At 30.6% G+C, this 24,739-nt stretch overlaps 1 protein-coding gene and 1 pseudogene across 1 annotated transcript; one reads left to right on the top strand and one right to left on the bottom strand.

The window, feature by feature from the left end:
* Positions 1-2,112: 2,112 nt before the first annotated feature.
* LOC108484292 (protein PHOTOSYSTEM I ASSEMBLY 2, chloroplastic-like) lies at positions 2,113-5,149 on the bottom strand. The gene is made up of 6 exons (XM_017788026.2): positions 5,069-5,149; positions 4,839-4,957; positions 4,077-4,177; positions 3,717-3,882; positions 3,063-3,155; positions 2,113-2,575 (listed from the first exon to the last, which is right to left on the bottom strand). Exons 2-6 carry the CDS (start codon positions 4,912-4,914, stop codon positions 2,445-2,447), a joined length of 567 nt encoding a protein of 188 aa, XP_017643515.1. The 5' UTR covers positions 4,915-4,957; positions 5,069-5,149; the 3' UTR covers positions 2,113-2,444.
* A 7,159-nt stretch (positions 5,150-12,308) lies between these two features.
* LOC108485013 (DEAD-box ATP-dependent RNA helicase 37-like) lies at positions 12,309-22,947 on the top strand (annotated as a pseudogene).
* The last annotated feature ends 1,792 nt before the right edge of the window (positions 22,948-24,739 follow it).

Genomic DNA, 24,739 nt, shown 5'->3' on the forward strand with positions numbered 1-24,739 from the left:
TAACAAAACAAATATCAAGCTTTGGCTCCAGCTAGTCTCCTTCAACCCTTACTGATATTAGATCGTATTTGGGAAGGCATCTCTATTGATTTCATTGTGGGCTTTCCCAAGTCACACCACTTTGATATGATTCTTGTAGTGGTAGACCGTTTGAGTAAATATGCTCACTTTATTCTCTTAGCTCATCCTTTTATAGTCAAGATAGTTGCTGTGAATTTTTGCAAGAAAATTGTTAGACTCCATGGTTTTCCACGTTCGATTGTATCTGACCAAGATGTTATTTTCCTCAATAATTTTTGGCAAGAACTTTTCAAATTAAGTAAAACGAAACTACGGATGAGCACAAGTTACCACCCTTAAACTGATGGCCAAACAGAAGTGGCCAATCAATGTTTAGAAGCCTACCTTCGTTGTTTTGCACAAGAACAACCTACCGGATGGAGTATTTTTTTACGTGGGCCAAATTCTCTTTTAATAATGGTTTTCACACAGTAGCAAATACTACTCATTTCAAGACAGATTATGGTCATGATCTGCCACCGCTTTATCCTTATGTTCTTGGCGAGACTGTAGTTGAGGAATTGGATCAACAGCTAATCTAATGGGATGACATGCTGAAGCTTTTAAAAGGTAACTTGCTCAAAGCTCAGTCTCATATGAAATCTCAAGCTGATTCTAAGTGTTGAGACCTCTCTTTTGAGGTTGGGGATTCTATTTTCCTACGTCTTCAACCTTATTGAAAAAAATTACTTGCCAAGAAATGGTATGAAAAGCTGTCTCCATATTTTTTTGGCCTTTATAAAATCTTGCGACGCATTGGTAAGGTGGCGTATGAACTCAGCTTGCTGTCTTCTTCTCAAGTTCATACTATATTCCACATATCAATACTTCGACTAGCCACGGGCTAGCTGCCCTGTTCACCATCTGCTCCTTTGCCCATTTTGGCAGATTGGGAAATAATTCTTTCTCCTGCCAAAGTATTATCTCACCGGTGGGTTCTGGAAGTTGGGGTTCCTACCTTGGAGTTGTTGATTGAATAGAAAGGGAGGCCTTTAGAAGAAGCTTCAGGGGAAAATTATGATCTCCTTGTCGAACAATTTCCATCCTTTCGCCTTAAGGACAAGTCATCTTACGTGGGGGAAATATTGATGCAACTCCCCTATAAATATACTCAAGGTGGAAATCTAGGGCACATGGAAAAAATATGGAAGAAGTCATATTTAGTCAGTTAACTGAAATCATGGAACCACCTTGGTTACACAAATATGAAAATTAGTAACCACTTTGGCTGTTACAGATTATGTTCCTTTATTTAAGCTTATTAGTTGAGGTTATTACCTGGGATTGTTAGTATAAATAACCTAGGAAACTCTTTAGTAAGAGGGGAGTCCTTTTATTAAAAAGTATTATTTGGGAGAGTGGTCCATCTCGAATCGAACTGATCCTACAAGTAAATTTTAAATTCTTTATTTTCCATTTTATCACTCCAGTATTCCTTTAGAAGAAGCTTCAGGGGAAAATTATGATCTCTTTGTCGAACAATTTCCATCCTTTCGCCTTGAGGACAAGTCATCTTACGAGGGGGAAATATTGATGCAACTCCCTTATAAATATACTCAAGGTGGAAATCTAGGGCACATGAAAAAAATATGGAAGAAGTCACATTTAGTCAGTTAACTGAAATCTTGGAACCACCTTGGTTACACTAATATGAAAATTAGGAACCACTTTGGCTATTACAGATTATGTTCCTTTATTTAAGCTTATTAGTTGAGGTTATTACCTGGGATTGTTAGTATAAATAACCTAGGAAACTCTTTAATAGGAGAGGAGTCTTTATTAAAAAGTATTATTTGGGAGAGTGGTCCATCTCGAATCTGATTGATCCTAAAAGTAAATTTTGAATTCTTTATTTTCCATTTTATCACTCCAGTATTTCTCTTTATTTCCCCCGCCCCTATCAATATTGGAATACAAATAGGAGTTAAGCTGATCAAGGTTAGCTTAACGTGTGAAGTCTGTTCAACTGAAGGTTGTTTTCTGAGCGGAAGAGCATATATTTTCTCAACAAACAAATATTTCCTAAGGAAAATTCTCTCAAGTCCTCCTTGATTTCTTTTCATTTTCAACTCTGCTTCATGTTTTGATCTATTACTTGATCATGCTTAGCAACTTCGCTAGCTATGAACTGAACAATTACATTTAAATTACAACAAAAGGAAGAAATAGAATCTAACAATGTGGTCTATTGTCCTCTCCATATTAAACAAAATGCCAATAAGTTGCTTACAAAGATCAAAATTGTATTGTCAAAACAAACCAGATTATAGTATTTAGGTCGGGAAATATTTTCCAAGTTTCACTAAAGTAACCGATAAGTTTTGTAAACTAAATTACCATGATGCCAATGACAATAACATCTAGGTCCAAGGGGCATGACGGGTCTATGAACTTGGCAAAAGTCGACCGTTGTACATTTTGTCAAGCAATTTCTGTGCATCAGGCCTCCTTAGAAGACCTTTGTTATTCGGTAAACCGGTACCTAAACAAACAGGACACACCAGTTTCCCCCGACCTGCACACAGTAGCAGCCAGTGATCAGTTACATAAAGAATTCTTGTATAGGGACAATTTGGAGAGGAACATAAAAATTTAGAAGAAAATCTCATGACAGTTTAGAATCTCAAGCTACACAATCAGTATATGTTAAACAAAAAACAGACATCTTCTATGCTACACGCTTATGCATCCTTGTTTGTACTCAATAGAATTGGCCAATAACAGCAACTAGATCACAGAAAGGTGCTTATTCAGCTTATTTGTCATCAAGTATCATAAGAAATGCAATTCCTGCTATATTCTGAGGTACTGACATGAACACATGTTCATGATTACCCATTGCTTTTAAGAGTAACCCCTAGGCAATCAACCATAACATGGAATAATCTTCAGATAAGTGCATGCTCAAGGCAAGTTGTATAGCAATCCAAAACAAGAAAAACTAAAAATATTTGGTGATATAGCAAGTTAAGAAGTAATGTTAGGGGAAGAAGACTGCATACCGTAACAGTTTGGACATTCAGTAAACTCGTAAACATCCTTAGCACGTTTCCTGTTGAGAGCTTTCCATTTTCCTGTACCACCACACATATCACCTAAATAAAAAACAGATTAAAATCTTGCGAATCAAAAGGAGGATTAACAATTTCACTACTGATGTCTGCAAGTTTTTTCTTCTTCTACTTCAGAAAGAGCATGTTAACATGTCAACAACAAGAGAGACAATTATATGTGATGAATAAACTAAAAGCTAAAATCAAGCCAAAATACTTGCATTCAACGAGAACTTTCCCTAAAAGTTCAATATAATTTGATTAGAAAAAAAGGGTCCCATGACAGTCAGCCATGCAGCACAACTAATCCCCGCAGGACAAAAAAGAAAATAAACTACTCTAACCGGTTTGTTAGGTGGCTATTATCTAATGCATAGAAATCAATAAATGGTGCCAGGAATTTTTCACCATTGAAGACTAATGTTTTTATCATACAAGACAAGAAACCCGTAAATCAGAAACAAGAGTTCGTATGTCTTTCGCCGATGTCAGAAAGCAGGGTAAAGGACAATCTCAAAAAAGATTATAAGATGCATACAAGGGTGGTTCACTTGGTTAGACAACAACGTATCATACAAAAGAAATTGCAAAAGTGTCACTCACAAAGTACAGCACCACTCCCTGAACAATTCCGGCATACAGCCCTTTCATTCCCATCCATAGCCATTGCTGATACTGCAGAAGCAGAGCTGCTAGAACTACTGATTAAAGCCAGGCTTGAACATAAGCATGTAAGACACATACGCCGCGATGTTGGCAACTCACCTGCCTGCAGAAAAATTTGGAACCTATCAACACTATAAACAAGGTAGCAAATAATGAAGATTCTACCCAATTAGTGCAAATCAGACATGTAAAATGGCTTTAGACTTTTTGGTTTCTGAAACAACTAAAAGATACTGTGTGAGTAGTGAATTTGAAGAGTACTAACAAAATAGATGTTGGAAAACAAATAAGTGAAACCTTCTTCTTAGCAGGTTCTAATGAATCATTTGAAACTCCAGCAGTACAGCTCTCATTCTCCAAACTAGATCTTATCTGAGCTGAAACCAACCTTGAGCTTGCTGTCGTTAAAGCAATGAAAGGCAGGGTTTAAAACACTTGTATAGTTAAAGAAAATCCATAAAAACAAAAATACATGCATTGGCAGCAAAAGGTGCGACACCTCAAGATAAATTCAATATGTTTCTTTCCAAATAAATTGATCCAGGAATTCAACATAGAATTCATATTATGAAGTTACTTTGACTTCTAATCTGATTTTCAGTTGCTAAAATGGAGCCATCCTTTACATCCGCACTCAAAGCATTTAACAGCACCCAATTCACTGGAAAAGAAAAATCATCTCTACAACAAACTTTCCATAAATTCTTTAGAGAAAAGATTAATTACAATCAATATTCTAATCCTTGAGCATCTTACACAACTTGCTACTCAGCTAATTCATATAAACAATGTACCAACTGTTAATCTTTTTAAAAGTTAACAGAAAGGGATAAGATATCTTTAAGGAACTGACCGAAAATGGAAATAATTTTAATAACTATCTAAAGTTTCAGAATTTGGATAAAAAGGTTTAGCCTGAATGCACAAAAAGAAAACCCCATTAACATAATAATATGTGAAAACTTCCACTGAAAGGAAATGAAAAATTAAAAACAAGGCGTAGCTCTATTTCACAAATATACATAACTAAATATATAGACAAGGAAAGAAAGAACGTACAGTGAGGCGGGGAAGGTTTTAGAGTGAAAGAAGGAAGGTGTGGAATTGAAGAAAGATTGGGAGAAGAGTAAGCCATAACTAGACTCTTCTCTTTACTTCTTTCTGTGTAAATTTTAGCACTGAAAAAGAAAAAGGAAAAAAGGTTAAAGAGTCCCCACAATTACAACCGGCTGCACGTACATGTTTTCAGAGAAAATAATTGACTCGTTAACTGGAGTACGAACGTGCACCTTGATCAAGACCGTCAGATCAGGTTCACCTTTTCACCATCAGATCAGATTGGGAGAAAAGATATCTAAATTTAAACAATAATAGATCTAAAATATGGACTGAATTTTAACTTGATTATTATTAGTATTATTGTTACATAAATTTGAATATATCTAAGACCGTCAGATCAGGTTCACCTTTACTCCCTCAGATCAGATTGGGAGAAAATATATCTAAATTTAAATAATAATAAATCTAAAATATCCATTAAATTTTAACTCAATCATTATTGGTATTGTTGCTACATAAATTTGAATATATTAAAATATATTTTATTTTTTATTTAAAAGTTAAAAAAAAACAACCAAAGAAAAGCTATAAACATTTGTTTAAACATTTAAAACAACCTCAATATTTACCGAAGCTTATTACAACTATATTTTTATAAATAAATTTTAATCATGTAAAATGATATCAAACCTCAAATATTTAAATTGTTTGTGGTTATAAATAAAAGTCAACTTGAATTGTCAATGATATTTTAAAAATTGAACATTAAATATTTAAAATTAAAATATTACAGAATATGATTAATGAATTCAAAATCTACCTAAATTTTATTTTGAGCTAAAAATTATTTTACCAAAATTCTAAAACACCCAAATGAATAAAAAATGAATTAGAGAAGGGTATACATATTATTATTTTAAACAACAACAATAATAATGATAAATGGTGTGGTCCCAAAAATGAGTGGGGAAATGAGGTTGTACATGTGAGTGTTCCTAGCTATCCAATGAAGAAAGGGGTAGCTGACTTCTCCTCCTGTACGTAAAGCTGATTGTTTAATGAGGGAAAATCATGCCCAAATCCCTACCCTTGGATGGGGATATGTAATTTCGAATGGTATCTACAACATGTTGGATGGCCTTACGTTCGGTGAAATTAAATTTTAAGGAGTTATCATAATGGTGATATTGTAATAATTAGCTTAAAATTAACAGCATTTGGATTTAAGTTTAGAAAATAATTTTTAAGTACATTAAATTAGAATATATGATAAATTATTTAAGGATATATTTATATTAAATAATCATACATATTAAATGCATAAAATAATTTCAATTTTCTTTGAATTTTTTTTTTTTTTACTACAACAAGCCTGGAATTGTTGTTGCTTTTAGAAGCTGAGCTTGTGTTCCTTGAAGCAACTGATCATGCCATGCTGGGGCTACCCATGTATTCAAATCTTTGTTGCAAATAGAAAAAAGGTTAAAAGTTCAGCAGATACATAGTTTAAGTGAAACGAAAGAAAGGAAGATTGGATTGAGAGGCTTTGATTGAATTGGATTTTCATTTTTTTTTTCTGGAGAATTATCTGATATTCACTATCTGAAACTCAATGTTTCCTCCCACTAAGCTTCTGCCACCTCTGCATCATATCCATTTCTTTGGATAATGTGAGTCAAAGGCATCTTTTAAGTGATTACATCACTCAAAAATAAATAGGGTAAATTCCACCTAAGGTTACTAAACTATTAGGAACTTTACATTTTAGTCAGTCAACTTCAAAAAGTTACAAAATGGTCGTTGGACTATTCAAAACTTTTCATTTAAGTCACTAGGATGTTAAAATCAATGTTGTATGGCCTTTTCTATTCGCACTGCCTGCACCAATAGAAAGCTATCCTTCCTTTCCTATTCTACAATTCAAATTTTTTTTTCATGGAACAATTTTGAACACTATGAATATGTAAACCAAAATTTAAACAGTTTTCTTCTTCGATTTTCAATACTGACTGTTAGATTGACTTGAATCTAAATAATATTCTTCTACTTGTTAACGGATTCTGATCCAATGTACTGGTTATCAAATCGTAGCTTGAAGCTCACAAAGTCAGACTTTAAAACAATTAATAACTCAATGACTTGAATGAAAACTTTCGAATAGTTCACTGATAATTTTGTAACTTTTTAAAATTGATTAATCAAAATATAAACTTAATAATAGTTTCATGACCATGAAAATAGTGTACCTAAAAAAATAATATTATTGCATAGTAGATTATGGCGTACCATGATGCAAGTGAAAAATATTTATGAAAAAATTATATAAAAATTAAGTCAACTTTACTTGATAAAAAACATGATAACAATTCACTTGGTTAAAAAATTATTCTAATCATTATTTAATTAATTTAATATCCAATTATATTGTAATATTAACTTGATCAATAATTTAATATATAATATAAATAACACAAAATTATATAAATATAACCTATTTTAAGCATGAAAAAAATATAAACATAAATATTACAAATACAATAATCATCCTATTTAATTCCTACCATCTTTGCAATCTACGGTAGAAAAATTATATCTTTGAAAAGTCTAATTAATTATAAGAAGTTAGTCAATTGAATGTTAACTTGATTGTCATGAGTATTGTTGTCAATGCAAGAGAACATTTTTATATTATTGTCGGTAAATAATTTCAATGCCTTTCCAAGGGAGATTGCAAAGGGTGGAGGGGTTGAATTAACAAATAAAAAATATATTTTAATTTCCTTAAATTATAAATTTTATATATAATAAAATTATACTTTATTTCTTTAAATAAAGTAATTATTTAAATTTTAAAAAAATTATCATAAATTAATATTTTAATCTCTATGATAGAATTTCGATCCCTTTTAAATTTTTTTCTAAATCCGGCATTGTTCTTACAGGTTTTGTGAAAAGCATGACTTCACAAGCATTTAGAAAAAGAATATAAGATATTGCCCTAAATTCAAACTCCTGGACTTGTTTGATTTTTACGAAAACAAGCCTTGATTGTTATTGACTGAAGGGTAGTGTCATTCACAAGAGCTAGAGCAGCAAATTTATAAATATTTTTAAGGTTGAAATTTAATTATAAATTTTAAGAGATAAAATATAATGAATTTATAATTTTATTGTTTTAAAATAAAAAATTTTAATTTAAAGATTCAAATGCAAATATACCATATATAAATATATAACGTCATTATTTACATGGGATTAAATTGATAATTTTAATTTTATTAAAGGATCAAAGTGAAATTTTATTACCTGTCACTCAAGTATTGGTTAACCATTATAACCTACCATATTTTGTTGACGTATTTTGATAAAAACAATTTGGAGCTTTTATTTTTTATCTTTGAATCGTTGACATATTCTAATAAAAATTATTGGGTAACCATTATAGCCCGTTAATTTATCGTAAAACCAAATTAATACAAATATTAAATTTTGGAATTAGAATTTTTAGGAAATTCTAGTATTATTCCGCTTTTAATTAGGCTAAGAATTGATTTGGATGAGAATGAAAATTTTAGCATTATTGAGTATATTTCTGGGTTTTCTTTCGAAAAATTAAATTAATACAATTTTCTAGAGTTTATATATGTGTATATATTTTCTTGCAAATTTCTAAAGTTTAACTAATTTTTTAATTATAATATTTTGTATTTCTTTGAAATTTTCTAAAAATTTAACTAAAATTTTTATTTTATAAATTTTAACAATATTTTTTAAAATTTTTAAAAATTATATTGATATATTTTACATTTTACTATATAAAACCTCCTTTTTTCTTTTAATTTCTAAAATTTATATATATTAACAAAGAAACCGTATGTTATATTGTAATTGGTGAAAAGTGTCACGTGATATGTTCTAATTATCTCTCATGTCAATTAGTTTTTAACATTATTAAAGATATTGGATTGAAATTGGTTAATATAATATAATTTTAGATATAAATTTCTTAAAGGAAAATATTTGATATATTAATAGTAGAATTTTAAGCTTCGTAAATAAGGTTAAGATGATGACAAATGCTTTATAAAATATATTAAAAACTAAATATATATATATATATATATATATATATATATAATATAATTTGCTTGTGAAATCAGAAAGAGGCAGGAAGGGCAAGATTTTGAAACATACATCCATTATTTACAGCTTTGTCTAAGTAACAATAATGTCCAACTATTAATTAACTTCTTTGAAATTGATTTATTTATTTTTCACTTTTTTTTTTTGTGTGAATTATAAATGGAATTGGATTCTCTGTCCTTTCAGCTGCTCGGATGCTTTCTGTGCAATAAAAGAGAAAAGGCAATATTAGCTGTAGTACAAACATATAACCCATACAATATTTTACTACAATGACCATAAAATGTGAGGCATTATCTTCTCTAAATTATAAAATTTAATTATATTATTTAAAATAAAATAAAATAAAATAAAATAAAATAAAATAAAATAAAATAAAATAAAATATATAATTAATTATTTTATAAATTTGATTTTTAAAATTTTAAATATTAAAAGAAATAAAATAAAAATAATTGAAATTTTTAAATTAATGCAACATTTGGTAGAAGTATTATAATAACAATGGTAAAATTATCAGGCAAGTACCTATACTTAGGGACAGATTATATTTCGACATCTCTACTGAAAAAATGACTAAATTAGCTTTTATACATTTTGAAATGTGCAAATTAGCCCTCTTTTAAATGATAACGTGGAACGTTAATTACTAATTTGGTCTCTAAACTATAGCTAAAATATCATTTTGATTTTTAAATTTTTTCTTAACAATAATTCTAAAATTTTAAAAATCTTAAAATAAAAATAAATTATGTTAAAATATATTTAAAAGTAAAAATTTCTAAAAATTTAAAATATATATGTAAAAATTCTAAAAATTTACAAAAAAAATTCTTAAAAGATTTTATCAAACTTTCAAGTCAAAACCAAAAATTGAGATAAATACAATTTTAAATTGGTACCAAAAAATAATAATATTTTTGAGTTACAAGTAGGATTAGGAGAATAACATGTGGGTACAAAAATTAAATATATAAAAAGAAAACATGTCACTGTTTGAATCCTATTTCTAGAGGTTAATTATTTTATCTACAAAATTAAAAAAAGTAACATGTGTTATTCTATCAATTCTGCATATAAAGTCTAAAAATTCGAGTAATTATTCTTTTACAGATGCATATGCATACCAATTAAAAAATATTTATTATTAATAAAATGAATAGGAGGTCGATACATAAACTTCAATACTTCTTAGGAAGAAAATTATGTAATTTGATTGGTTAATGGGATGAGTACATTAAAATCATCAATAGCCTGCCAGTCTATTCTAAGTCTACACTATTTACTAACATAACATATAGTAATTGGTTGGATAAATTACTAATCGTTTAGTACCAAAAATTAATTTACTTAATCCTATGCACCTGAAAGCGTATTGTCTTATGCGAAAATAGGGAAATGCAAAACGAGGATTTAGCTGCCCACCGCTATGTTAATTGATGGAGGACCGAAATCCATGCTGCCACACCTAATAACGTCACTTGGACCTTCAAGATTAGAGATTATTATGAAACTATAAAATCATTAATATCAACCTTAATCAATATAATTAAAATAGTATTAAGTAGTAAAAATGTAATTTCATACATGAAACAGTTTTGACAGATATGGATGTTCAAACTGCTGTTGGAACAGATCAGGTGAGAAAATGGTAGCATAAAATATTTTTGCCAATTTCTCTTGCTGGTTGTCTACTGTGATGCATTCTCTTAAGGGGAGTGATTTTCTTTCAAAGTACAACTTGGTGTTTGGAGTCTTTTGGCCTTTTGACGAAAAAGGGAGATAAGTTGATGTTTACCTGCTGCTGATGTTTTTTAAGGAGAGCTTGTTGATTTATGCTTGCTGTTGGGTTTTTTGATTTTGTTGCCATGTTCTTACTACTGGTGTATTGGACAACATTTGTTATGAGTTACTTATGTTGATTTGTTCTTAGTATCTCATATGTTTATATGGCATGATGACAATGGAGTTTTGATCATTTGCTAATGTTTTGAAAAAAAAAGCCAAAGGGGAGATTGCTGGGACTTTATTTGTCTCATTGCTAATGTTTCAACTTTTGTTAAAATAATTTGCTGAACTACTAGTGTTCACTCGCATGTTTAAACAGATGTCCAAACAGACCTTTAGGCAACAATCTAGACATGACTCTTGGATAGCTCAAGTCAAGTTGGATGTTGGTATTTTTTACTTTAACCTTCATGATTGCTATCTTTACAAGCAAACGATTCGCAAAGTGTATTTTATCTCGCTGTAACAATGGTTATCAAATTTGCCTATCGAAGAGTTAGAGATCAATATGCCTTATCCCATAGCGTTCATACTTGTCTTTTAAGCTATTTACTTGGTGATTAAGCTGTCGATTTATCTTGGTGGATAAGATTTTATTATGTGATAGTTATTGGAATTAATTCAAGAGATAAATTTAGATTATAGTGGAGAGTTTTATTATAACACCCCTCACTCTAACTGATCACCGGATTCAAGTTACTAACTCAATTATCAGAATACAAGGTTTTAGAATTGCTGTTACTGGTACCACTCGGGCTGTTACACTAGCAATTTGGTGTCAGAGGGAGTGCCCATTTCCCTGCTTATATGTGTGGAGACAGTTTTTATATTTAGGTATTGGCAATTTATTGAACCTTATATTTGGGCTATGCTGATTACATGGTGAATATCTAGCTTATTATGAAAGATTATATTGCTTGGGAAAATAAATATTGATAATTGATTTGGATCGAAATCCCCCAAAGCAACCCCTTGGATTATGAACTTTGGATTGCATCGTGATTCTTCTGATGAGCTACCATTGAGTCTATTTTTCATTAATATGTTATTATTATAATGTATTACTTATGCTCTTATTATTTTGTTGGGATCGTATGAGAGAGACTTGCCTAAGAAAATGTAATAAGAGTTAGGCATTTAATTTGTTCTTAGGAGAATAATTTTGTAAGAGTGTTATTTTTTATAGTAAAACGGTTTGTTGTGGTTTTACTTGCTATGATCACAAAGGGTGATCATAGTGGTGAGGGTATTGTATCTTTGAAGTGCAAGAGTGAGGAAAACGATCACGGGATATGTGATTGAGTAGATTCACTTTGTAATTATTGAAGAACATGTATATTTTTCACTAAATCAAGTTCCACAGATGTAGGAAAACTAAATTACGTAATCATCTTCTTGTGTCTTATGTGTTTATTGTTCTTTATTTAATATTTGGAGTACCCAGCTACCCTGTCACCAATTTGATTATGCAGCTTTACTCTTAGAAATTCCCTTTTTGATAAAAAAAAATATAATATCAAAATTGATACTGGGAGCCACATGGATGACACTATCCCAATTGAAGCTCCTGGTGCTAAAGAAGCTGGAGAGGAGGTTGAAGTGCTCGCATTTGGTGTCATTAATACTCTGTCTCGTGCACAAAGAGTTTGCACCTCGAAGAACCTTCATGTTGAATTGGGCTTCCTGAACTCCTTCCTTGTCAGCATCAACAAGAGGAAGGTTGACTTACTACAATACACTGGAGATTTAGAAATTGAAGAACCTTGAAGACCGTCTTTTGATTTTTGCCAAAAAGGGGAGTAGCATTTTTAAAGTTATTTTTTTGTGGTTATTATTTTTAAGGGGAGTTATTATAATTTTGTGTTTTTAAACTAAATTTTATCTTGTTTTGGACTTTGAATTTTGTAAGGGATGTTTATAACTTTCTTGCTTAATTTAATCTCTCATTATTGGGAGATTGTTACCAACATTAAAACCACAAAACTTAGTTTTAGTCGACACCTTTTGACTTGTGGGTTTGTATTTATTCTTCATTTTAAAACTCAACAATAAAAATGTGCTTGGCTTGAGCAGCATGTATTATGATAATTACACTTCACGTGTTAAGAAAATAACCGCAGAAGAGGGTCCTTTTTTGTTCAAATACAATGAAAATTATAAAGTGACGACAACTATTGCTTTCATGTAGTTAGGGCTAGTTTAATATTGTTTTTGAGAAATATTTATAAAAAGTACTTTGAAAATGTTATTTTAAGAAGTAGTTTTAAAAATTTTGTTTAAGATTTAGTTATTTAGTATTGCTGTTAAAAATACTTTTGAAAAATAAAATACCTATTTTAGACATGATTTATAAAGTAATAAATAAACATTTAAATAATGTTCAAATTAATTAATATTATAATATTTTAATAAGAATATAAAAATAATTTATTATAATTTGTTGTTAATATTTTAATATATAAAATATAAATTTTAAATGTTCTTTAAGCAATTAACCAAAGAAAGGAAAGTATCATGTGTTGGAGAAACGAAAACGTAATAAAACTATCAAAAATATTTTTAGGAGAAAAAAGTTAAAAATTATAACTTCTTCGAGAAAAATGCTTTTGAAAAACCAAAAAATTCTTTCAAAAATTCATTATTTAGCATTTTTTTTTCTTCAAAAGTACTTCCAAAAAGCTCTATTAAATATAGCCTTAGTCGCTGAGTTAATAAAAATCCCATTAACTTTGTGTATACTTAATAAATGATTTTAACAATAGTTCTTATTATAGATATATGTATTATTATAAACAACAATATTTCACCTCATTTTATTATCACTTGTCTGAAAAATATTAAAGAGTTTTTTTAAGGGTGTAAAAAGCTTTCAAAGTTAAAATATATATATTAAATCGTCTTTTTTTATATTTAATTGGATACTTAAACTTTTAAAATGCATCAAAAGGTCTTCAAATTTTTTCAAAAAAGTAATTAAGCCCATACTCTTTTTTTTGCACTTAATTAAGTACTTGAACTGTCAAAATGCATAAAAAAGATCCTCAAACTTTTTCACAAAAAAACAATAAAGCACATGTATTTTTTTTTTTGCACTCAATTATCAAAATGTATCAAAAAAAACTCTTTGACTATTAACTTTAGCAGTTGACGCTAATCGCCCCTAATTTTTTCAGTTAAAGTCATCATGTTTTACAATCACAGTGACATGTGGTAAAAATAATAAAAATAAAAATAATAAAAGTTATAAAAGTTTTAAATTTTAATAAAAATATATGAAATATTTAATTTTTATTAGAAATTAGAAAAAATTATAAAATCGTAAAAAATTATAAAATATATAGAAATATAGAAAAAATATAAAGAATTTATAAAGTCGTAAGAAAATGATAAAAGTATAAAGAAATATAAAATTAAGTAAAAGAATTATAAAAGTTATCATACCAAAAGAAACATTTTATAATTTTTCTATAATTTTATTGATTTTTATTTTTATCATTTTTCGCCACATGTCACATCTTGTGTTGCATACACGTGATGGCTTTAATTGGAAAAAATTAGGTCATTAACTTTAATAGTCAACGATTAAAGTTAATGGTTAAAAGCGTTTTGATGCATATTATAATTTTTTTATGATTTTATAAAATTTTAATTTTTTATATTTTTACGATTTTATATTGTTTTTAATTTTAGTAAATTTTAAATATTTTATAATTTTATTAAAGTTTAATAACTTTTATTTATTTTTATTTTTTATAATTTTTTGCCACATCTCACGTCGTGGTTGTGACATGGGGTGACTTTAACAAAAAAATTTAGGGGCAGTTAACTTTAATGATCAACTGTTAAAGTTTACGATCAAAGGACTTTTTTTTTATGTATTTTGGCAATTGAGTACAAAAACAAGAAGAGGTTAAATTGTTTTTTTTTTGAAAAAGTTTTGAGAGTTTTTTTGATGCATTTTGGCAGTTCAAATACCTAATTAAGTGCAAAAAAAAAAAAGAGAATGAATTTAGTTACTTTTTTTTTTAAATTTGAGGACTTTTTTTTTAAATAGTTTGAGTGTTTTTTACACCCTGTCGTTTTTTTTTCTTGGTTGGTGTTGGGATCTTCCTTCGTTTAACATTAAATTTCAGGCTTTTCTCGTGCTTAGGCTTTGGTCCCTTTTCATACTTTCTTTGTAAATGAAACTTCAACTCATCAATTCATTTGAATCTTTTATGAGTAGTAGCATTGCTTTTGTTGGTTTTTCGTCTTAACATATCAAATCTCTTTCTTTTCCCCGTTCTTTTTGGGTTATATATATTCTTCATAGTTTTGCATTTGGGATTTTTTTTGGTTTGATTATGTGATAAATAGGCTATTGTTTTGTCTTTTGCCAATCAATGTTGCAATAAATCAACATTTTTTCCGCATACTAATTTGTTTATTCCACATTCTATTTTATCATGCTACTAAATATAACAAGACTATTTTTTTTTAGATTGACATGTTGCATTTGGGAGACTGATGATGTAAGTTTGATATCATTATTTGTATCATGGATTATTTTTAATTTATTTGTATGATTTGATTAGGTTTGACAATTTCCACATTGGAAAATATTTTAGTGGATTTTAATGGGACATTGAAGTGAATTCTTGTATTTGGACAAAAAAGGGGTTTGTTAAAGTTTTTGAAATCTTGGTGTTTGTGAATTATGATGACTACAAGAACATCATAGGTAGATTTGACTGTGAATTTTGCAGCTGAGAATGTAGATGTTGGTTCTTTTGCTAGCAATGGAGCTGTTGGTACCACCTCCGTTGGTGGTCGACCTGTTTACGTTCCTCCACATCTTCGAAATCATCCACCTTCTGCAAATCCACCTGCTCCTATTTCATCTGGCCTTACTTTAAGTAATGATCGACCTAGATATGATAAATCTCCTTGGACTGCTCTAAGGGATGATTATAACAACCGATTAGGGTATGACAATGGTAGTGGTGGTAGTCGAATTGGTGGATGGAGTGGCAGAATTGGTGGTAGGAGTTGTATAGGGAGGGAAGCCAAATTCATTTGGAAATGATGACGATGTAGAGCAGGTATTTAGTGAGCAAGAGAGTACCAGGATCAATTTTGATGCCTTTGAAGACATTTTCGTGGAAACATGAAGTGATAATGTGCCGCCACCTATCAATAATTTTATGGGGATTGATTAGGGCGAAACGTTAAATCTAAACATCCCAAGGTGCATGTATGTGAAGCCAACACCTGTTCTGCAGTATGCCATCCCCATTTGACTTGCAAGGTGGGATTTAATGGCATGTGCGCAGATTGTTTCTGAAAAGAGATACGCCTTTTGTTTTCCAATTATTAGTGGAATTAGGAGAGGCCAGGTTCCTCAAAGACTATTACCGGGGCACGTACAATATACCTACTACCTCTTATTCTCTCTCCTATCAAAGGCCTCTCAATGCAAGTAGGTGTCATATTTTTGAAATTGATAATTTGTGCTTCTATTTATATCTTGGAATTTATGTTTTATGACTATTATTGCAGATACATGATGAAGGCTAGAAGTTCTCTTATAAATCGATGTTATGGTAGTTGTTGTTTATGGAGGTGCTCCTATTAACCAACAAGTACATTTCCATCCTTCCTATTTCCTTTCATTTTACCCCTCATTATTATTTTTTTATTTTAATTAGAATTATCTAATACAGTAATGCCATAATATCAACTCTCAGACAAGAAAAATATTGCACTCTAATTTTGCTGGTCAGAGTGAAACTATATGTTCTATTTGCTCTTAGGGAAAAATTGATTTCTTTGGCATACTTTTGTTTTTTAGTTTGTTGGTTTTCAATCATGTTTTATGTTCACTCTTAACTTTAGGGTCTAGACTACTGCTATTCAGGCTTTCGATTTTTTGTGCATGCAGAAAATGACCTCTGATTTTCTTGCAAAATATATTTTCATGGCTATGAGCCGAGTTGGATCTAGTATTGATTTCATTGTGCATAGAGTAGAATATGTTCTTGAACCTAAAGAAAGAAGTCACCGTATGGACCTTCTTTATGCTCAAAAAGCAAATGGTGTCTAGGGCAAGATATTATTGATTTGTAATTCTAACATTCATTTTAAAGATGTTAATGGAAATTCCTATATGACTCAGATCAAATGTACTTGTAAATCATTTGTCTTCTCTATGGTTTTGTGAATTTGACTATAGTTTCCATTTTGTTTTAACTTTTTAATCTTCTTCTTGTAGCAAGCTCATATATTAGTTTTTGTTGAAACAATAAGGGAGCTGTTTTGTTGGAACATTGGCTATGCATAAATGGTTTTCTTGTAACTACCATTCACAGTGATAGAACCCTGTATTTAAATATGCATATTTTTGTTTTATTTTCCTATTCTTTATGCACGCTACTTATATTTCATTGAATTGTGAGTCTTATGGATAGAAGAGTATTTAAGCCATAAAATATTTGCTTTTGGCTTATCTATTTGCTTACCTTTATATTTGTAGTTAGGACAAGTTGCTTCTGATATGGCATGGTATATAAATAAATGGTTAAACTTACATAAAACATTCAACCAAGGAAGTAAAGATTTTGTGGATGCCTGAGTTGGAATTTTGCATTTTTCTATGCTTAGAAGGGAAGATAAGGCTTAGCCAGAACAGAAAAAGGATTACTGAGCAAGCTCATAACCTTTCTTATGTAATAGACATTTTTTTGTTTTGTTTTGTTTTGTTTTGTGATTGTTTTAAAAGATTAAGCTTGCTTATTTTTATCTTCACTTGTGGGTTTTTTAAACCATGGTGTTACAATCTTGAGTTATGAATTAAGTCACTGAATGATTTGTAGAAAAATCGTTTGCTGGGTTTTTCCCTTATTTTGTTTCTTTTGCGTGAACCTATGAACCTATAATGAACAAGTTAAACTCATCAAAGGCAATTCCAAACTTGTTAAGAGAAAGTCTTAAACCTTTGAATATTGGAATAAATTTTGACTTAATTTTATTTCTAGCAATCAACATCTTAATTAGAGGTTACATGGGTTTACTTGTTTGAATAAAAGACTTATAAGCTAAATAAATTAAAACAATGACTCTAAATAAAGAAAGACTCCTAATATTTCTCTAAAATATTTTTCACTAATAAAATAATATACTAATCTAATAATTAATTGACGTCTGACACATGGTTCTTTTCCTAGTTTAGAAATTTTGAGATGGTTTTATTTTCATACAAATGATATTCTTATGTTATCAACTATCTTGAGGATAGTGAGCCTTTGGGTTAGGTCTCACTTTCAATTTCTCTCAGATGCTTCATATAGGAGAAATGATATGATATTTTGTTGCAAATATACCCCTAAGAGTTATCCACATTGATACCCATTTTTATATATATCTTGTAAGTCTTTTAGTTTGTCATGCCTCTGTACTGTGTGGTGGTATTGTCAACGCAGACTTCCTTATGTTCGGTTACTGTAGAAAATCTAGAATGGCAAACTCCTTTAGGTTTTCTTTCAATTAATGCATAAGGATTATCTTAAAACATATTTAAATAACGAGTGAAAGTTCATAACTCGATTTGACTATTCATGCATGCAAATGATGGCAGAAATTGTGTTTTTTTAAATTTCTATTGAATGAAATTTATATAGAGTACACTATTTATTGCATTTGATTTTTGGATTTCTGTCAGTTGCCTTATTAGCTAAGAAATGCTTTAACTTTGTGAATTGCTGAATGAAACTATAATATTTGCAAGATACTTCAGATAATTATCAGGGTAGAACTTTTTAAATATTTGCAAGATAGTTTGTTCTCTTCTATAGTTGTATTACTTTAAGGTCCCTATTACCAAAGTTTGCTTTTCTCTAGGTAATATAAGTTTCCGTTTTTCTCTAGGTAACTTTGTGAACTACCTAATAAAACATGTAGTTTCGTTCTCTTTTTCTTTTTGCAATGTTGATAGTAATTGCAAAGATACTTCAGATTCTTCTCAGGGAAAGACTTTTTAAATACTTGCAAGATAGCTTATTTTTCTTCTATAGTTGCATTGCATTAAGGTCCCTATTACAGAGTTTATTTTTCTCTTAGTAACCTAAGTTTCCATTTGTCCAATTTTGTGAGGTTGTTTTTGTCTTAAAAATTGTTGCTATAAACTTATATTTTTCATCATCTTGCCTTTAAATGGTTATTCAAGTTCTGTTTTCCTTTTGATGTCTTACTAAGGCCACTTATAGAACACTCATTTGGTTGATAATTTTATATTTTCACAAGTTTTAACATTTGAATCTTTCTTAAATTAGTACTTCTTTCGTATCATCTAAGATATAGGAGTCAAATTTTCAGTCATTATGAAAGCTTATTTTGGGATTATTGTTAGGTTGCTTCCAACCTAATGTTTGTTAGGTTGCTTTGTTGAGCAGTTCTTATGTTACATGTTTGTATTATTAAAGATTAAATATAATCTAAAAATTAGAGAATCCTCTAATTATTTAGTCTTATCATATGGGTAAAAGGAAACTCTTTATTTAAGTATTTTTTGTGAGAGCTAAATAATCACCTTAGGGGCCATATCAACGTGTCTTTGGCATGGGTCCCTACTTAATAGGATATAGGAGTACACTGAAGGAAAGGGGCCTTGCAAAAACATGAGTAGCATTTACATTTGTAGAAGTAATACATAAAACAACCCGTGCTTTATGTTGCTTTTTGCAACTTACTGCATTTTTACCTATTACTTCCTACTCTTGGCAGATGAATTACTTTAGTTATTTGGGCTTACAATTATTGGCATGTTATTAAAATTCCTCCATTATTGTGCAATTGCAGGAAAGAGAGCAACCGCTATGCTTATTTAAAACTATTGTTACCCCAATCTTGGTTGTAACATCTCGATTTTAGGTCTAGTCGGAATAGTGGTTTCGAGACAACAAATCTGACGCAGTAAGATTTATTTTTATTATATTTTTATGGTTTACAGTTTTATGGAACTACTCTGTGAAAATCTTGTTCGAAAATTTCGACGTTTGGGCACTCAATTTAGTTTTAAGGACTAAATTATAAAAAGTGCAAAACTTGAATTTTAGATGTTAAAGGTGTCCAATTGCTATGAGATTTTAAATTTGAGGTCCTTATATGACAATTAGACCATTTGTTAAGTTAGTGGACAAAAATAGACATGTTTAGGAAAAATTTAAAAAAAAGGCTTCAAGGGCATTTTGGTCATTTGGTAAATAAAATAATAAAAAGGGAAAATCAAGTCAAAATTTGGTGTCTATCTTCTCTCATTGGCCGAATTTCTCAAGACACCATAGCTAGGGTTTTCTTCAACTTTCAAGCTTGATTGTAAGTGCACCCTAACCCTGTTTTTAATGCTCTTTACGTTTTTGAAGTCGTATTCACCCGATCTTTCCATTTCTACCACTATTTTGAAGTAGGGTTCATGTTTAAAAATTTACGCATGTGTGACATGCATGTATTTTGATATTTGAAGGAAGATATGGTATGTTTAAGGTATAATAAACAACTTTTACTAGGTGATTTTTGATGGAAATACATAAAAAGGACCTATTTGTAAAAAGTTAAAAAAGGGGTAGTAAAAATATAATTTAATGGAAAATGTGGGCTGATATGAGCATGTATATGGTTCGGCTAGGCTTGGGTTATAGAAATTGAACAAATTTCATTTTACGAGCCTAGGGACTAAAATGTAAAATGTCAAAAAATTAAGGACAAAATGGTAATTTTGTTTAGGATGCAAATTAATGTAAATGTACGTGTAAAATGATGAATTGATAGTCGAATTTTCTCATTCAAACCTAGAACAATCGATTATAGAACTAGATCGAGGAAAACGAAAAGGCTCGGAATAGTTGAGTTCGAATACGAACCATTCTCAAGGTAAGTTCGTGTAATTTAATTTGGTATGTTATTATGTTTTAATTGAAGTGTGTGATTGAGATAATATATACGTAACAATATATACTATGAAATAACCATAAGATGGAGGACATGAATAAAATGTTATTGTCCCGGTTGAGCATTGTATTTCGACGGATTATAATAATTTCCTTGAACTGAACAAAAATGATGTAGAAAGGATTTAGCTCGGATGGGTAATCTTGAGCTACACTTTCTGGAGCAAATGTTATGAACTGATTTAGCCCGGACAGGTAATCCATAGTATGCTCATTAGAGCTAACGTTATCAAAAGGATTTAGCTTAGACTGCTAATCCTGAATAAGCTCTTGAGAGTGAATGCTAAAGACGGTATTTAGACTGGACTGGTAATCCTTTTATGTAAATACAGCTTGAGAGTGTGCTCTACGAATATGTGTTCAAGGAACACTTTAAATGTAAATTGACAGACGATTGACAAGTATACCTCGAGTATACTACCCGAGTCTCCATCAAGATTTACAATAGTTCAACTAAAAGATATCTTGAAAAATGAAAATTGTGAAATAATAGGAAAGTTTATGTTATAGTGAGCTCATCTATGTTGGTTTGAATACTTCATGATGTGTATGGCTAACTTGTTTAATATTTAGGTAACTTGTCAAATTTATTGATTGAATGAATGCGTATGTATGCTTATTTGAATAGTTATGACTGGTAAGTTTTCTTTCTATTACGCGAACTTACTAGGCATGAAAATGCTTACCCCATTTTACTTTTCCTTGTTTTATAATGCTCATAAAGCTCATAAAAGTTGGAAGATTCGATCGGAGCAAGATCACGCTATCCACAAATCTCATTTTGGTATAGCTAAATGATTCATTTTGGTATAATGGCTTGTATAAGCTACTTGGCATAGATGAAGGCTTGTAAGTAATATTTTGTGACTTAGCCATTGGAATGGCTAAGGATGTTCAAGTGGTGCATGTATGATGTTAATGTATGTCCAAATTCTTAAGTGTCAAGTATGGTTGATGATACATTTTGTAAATGGCCATTGAAATTGGCTACATTGGTTTATATTTATATGCATATGAAGATACCTTTCATGGATATGGAAATTGCATGGTATGAGTTAATAAGTATGTAAATGATGCGTGGATCCCTTGGTTGTGGCTGAATTGGTTGTATGTTTATACTTGGAATGGTATTACATGTTGTTGTGTAGGTTGTGCATGGAAGGGTGGCAAAAATGATTGGTAAATAGCTTTATTTTTATCCACACGGATAGACACACGGGCGTGTATCTAGGCCATGTGTGACACACGGCTTGCCTTATGGGCGTGTGTTCCAGTCGTGTGTCTCCTGCACCTTAATTGTTGCAAAACAGAATGCTAGTATCGAGTACATGGGCAGAGACACGGGCGTGTGTCTCAGCCTTGTGGACGGCATGGCCTTGAACACTGGCGTATGCCCAGGCCGTGTGAAGTTTGCACCTATTTTATGAAAAACTATGAAAATTTATTCGACCACACGGCCTAAGCACACGGGCGTGTGTCTTGGTTGTGTGACTTCAATTTGTTGATGACGTTATAAACAGAGAGTTATACGAGCTAGGGACATAGGCGTGTGTGACCACACGGGCGTGTCCCAAGCTACACGGGCGTATGACCCTTGTTTTGGTGAAAAATTTTCTAAATGTTGTACAATTTTCTAAAGTTCTCGGTTTAGTCCCGAACCACTAAAGTATGTTTTGAGCCTCGTAGGCTCGTTTTAAGGACGAAATGTTTGTTTATGAAAAGTTTTAAATTTGAGAGGAAATTCTTGTCTCGATTTTGAATGTTTGTTTGAGTTTAAGTCCGGTAATGCCTCGTACACTGTTCTGACGTCAAATAAGGGTAAGGGGTGTTACATTGGTAGCAACTAATGTGGTAGCCCATTGTATTGATATACCACATGTTGAACATGTGGTGAACTTTGACCTTCCTAATGAAATTGATAACTATGTTCATCGAATTTGATGAAAAGGGTGAGTAGGCAAAACTGGGTTAGCCATAACCTTCTTTAATGATAACAATGTTTCTATAACAAGGTCCTTAGTAGACCTAATGTAAGAAGCAAATCAAGAGGTACCTGCTTGGTTCATTCAATATGCAGCTCATCCATTTGGATAGAGGAATCATTGACTTGGAGAGGTCGATTTGGTCGGCGTGACTTTCAAAGGGAGTTATCTTTCAGTAGGGGTGGTTTAGACTAGTATGGTGGGTGTCAACATTAGTGAAGGTGGTATAGCAGAGGCACTATTTGCACAGATACTACTAGTGCATGGGATTGAATACTCAAAAAGGAAAATTTATAAGTACTTAGAGTGTGTAGTAGTTGAGCATCCCTTTTGGGAAGGACAGACTTTTTGTCATTTTGATATTACTCATTAACTTGTTTTGGTAGTAATGTTAGTGATTGTTATTTTATAATTTAGGAAGGTTTGATGAGTAGTACTAGAAATACAATTAGAAGGTTTGGGGGATAATTATGATGTAAGTTTGGTATTGATGTGGAAGAGGTAGAAGAAGGTTGTTTGTATCGTGTATTACTCTTATTATATAATGTGGTGAAGAAATTCTAACCAAATAGATGATTCTTTACTTCTCTTTTACCCATTTACAGTTGTCAGTATTATTTGTTGCTTCATTTTTTTTTTGGAATTAATGCACACAAATGGACTTCCAATAAGAGAAATAGAAGGTTTTTTTTTTTTTAGCAAGGACATCTATTTGGAATTAAGTTGCAATTTGATAAATCTTCCATAATAAGATTTTAAAGAATATGATTTTCAGAAATTCAAGAAGATAAAACTACAATGTGTGGTATGCATGGTAAAATCTTAAAATCATAAGAATGTATACTAATTAAAATCTTGAAAATTTTACATTAATAGGTTTGTCGGGAATGTGACAATACATTTCGAAATTATCTCACAAAATAAAATACAAATTTTATTAGTTTAATATTTTCCAATGGGCTAAATAAGCTAAATATGCCAATTTTTTAATACAAATTAGGAATTTTAATTTTTAGACGTGCTTTCCTCCAACAGTTATTTTCTCCACAGATTTTTAAATGTTGGCAACAATAAAATTTTTTAAAGGGCCCAACGGTAATTTTTTCCTAAAAATATCAGGTCATTTGTCATTCTTTTCACTCAAATTTAACTTTACCAATTTTCTCAATTTTTGTTAAAAATTTTTCTATACACTTGTTTAAATATATTATAGTTTTATTTAATTATTTAGTATATTCATTTCCATTAAATTTTCACAAATGACAAACTTTTTGATTTTATGTTTTACAACGAACACATTTCCGCCGCTCAAGTGATAATGGTAAGGAGAAATTTTAATTTTTTTATTTTCAATTAATTTAAATTTAAATTTTTTTAAATCTTAAAAAATATTTAATTGTTTTATTTTTTTCAATATAAATAGGTGGATGATCGTGTTCTGGAGGGGTTCGTACATAATTTTTCAGAAAGCCCAGACACCGGAATTCGTGGTTACTTGCAAGACGAGGGATTCTTGCATCGTTTCGTATGCTCGAGGGCTGCAAACTTGATCCTACACTTATCAGCGCATTGGTGGAAAGATAGAGGCTCGAGACACACTTTCTATCTTCTGTACAGTGAGTATACAATCACACTCAAGGATGTAGTTTTACAACTCGGCTTATCGGTTAATGGGCCAATCGTTACGGGGTCAGTGGTCATTCTCAATACAGAGACCTTTGCAAGGTGTTTTTAGGTAAAGTGCCGAACAAGTTTCAAGGTGGCCAAATAGATTGAAGTGGTTGGAGAATAATTTCAAAGAAATTCTTAATGACGTGCCCGACGTCGTCAAAGAATAATATGCCCTAGCATTCATCCTGAAGTTAATCGGAGGTATTCTAATTCCTAATAATTCTTGAAATTTGGCATACATAAGGTGACTACTACAACTAGTCAACTTTAAAGAATGCAGACGACAGATTTAGGGATCGACCGTGTTGGCCATGTTGTATCGGGAGTTGTGTCGGGC

Source organism: Gossypium arboreum, chromosome 11 (genome assembly GCF_025698485.1).
Source record: "Gossypium arboreum isolate Shixiya-1 chromosome 11, ASM2569848v2, whole genome shotgun sequence".
NCBI classification, from domain to species: Eukaryota; Viridiplantae; Streptophyta; class Magnoliopsida; order Malvales; family Malvaceae; genus Gossypium; species Gossypium arboreum.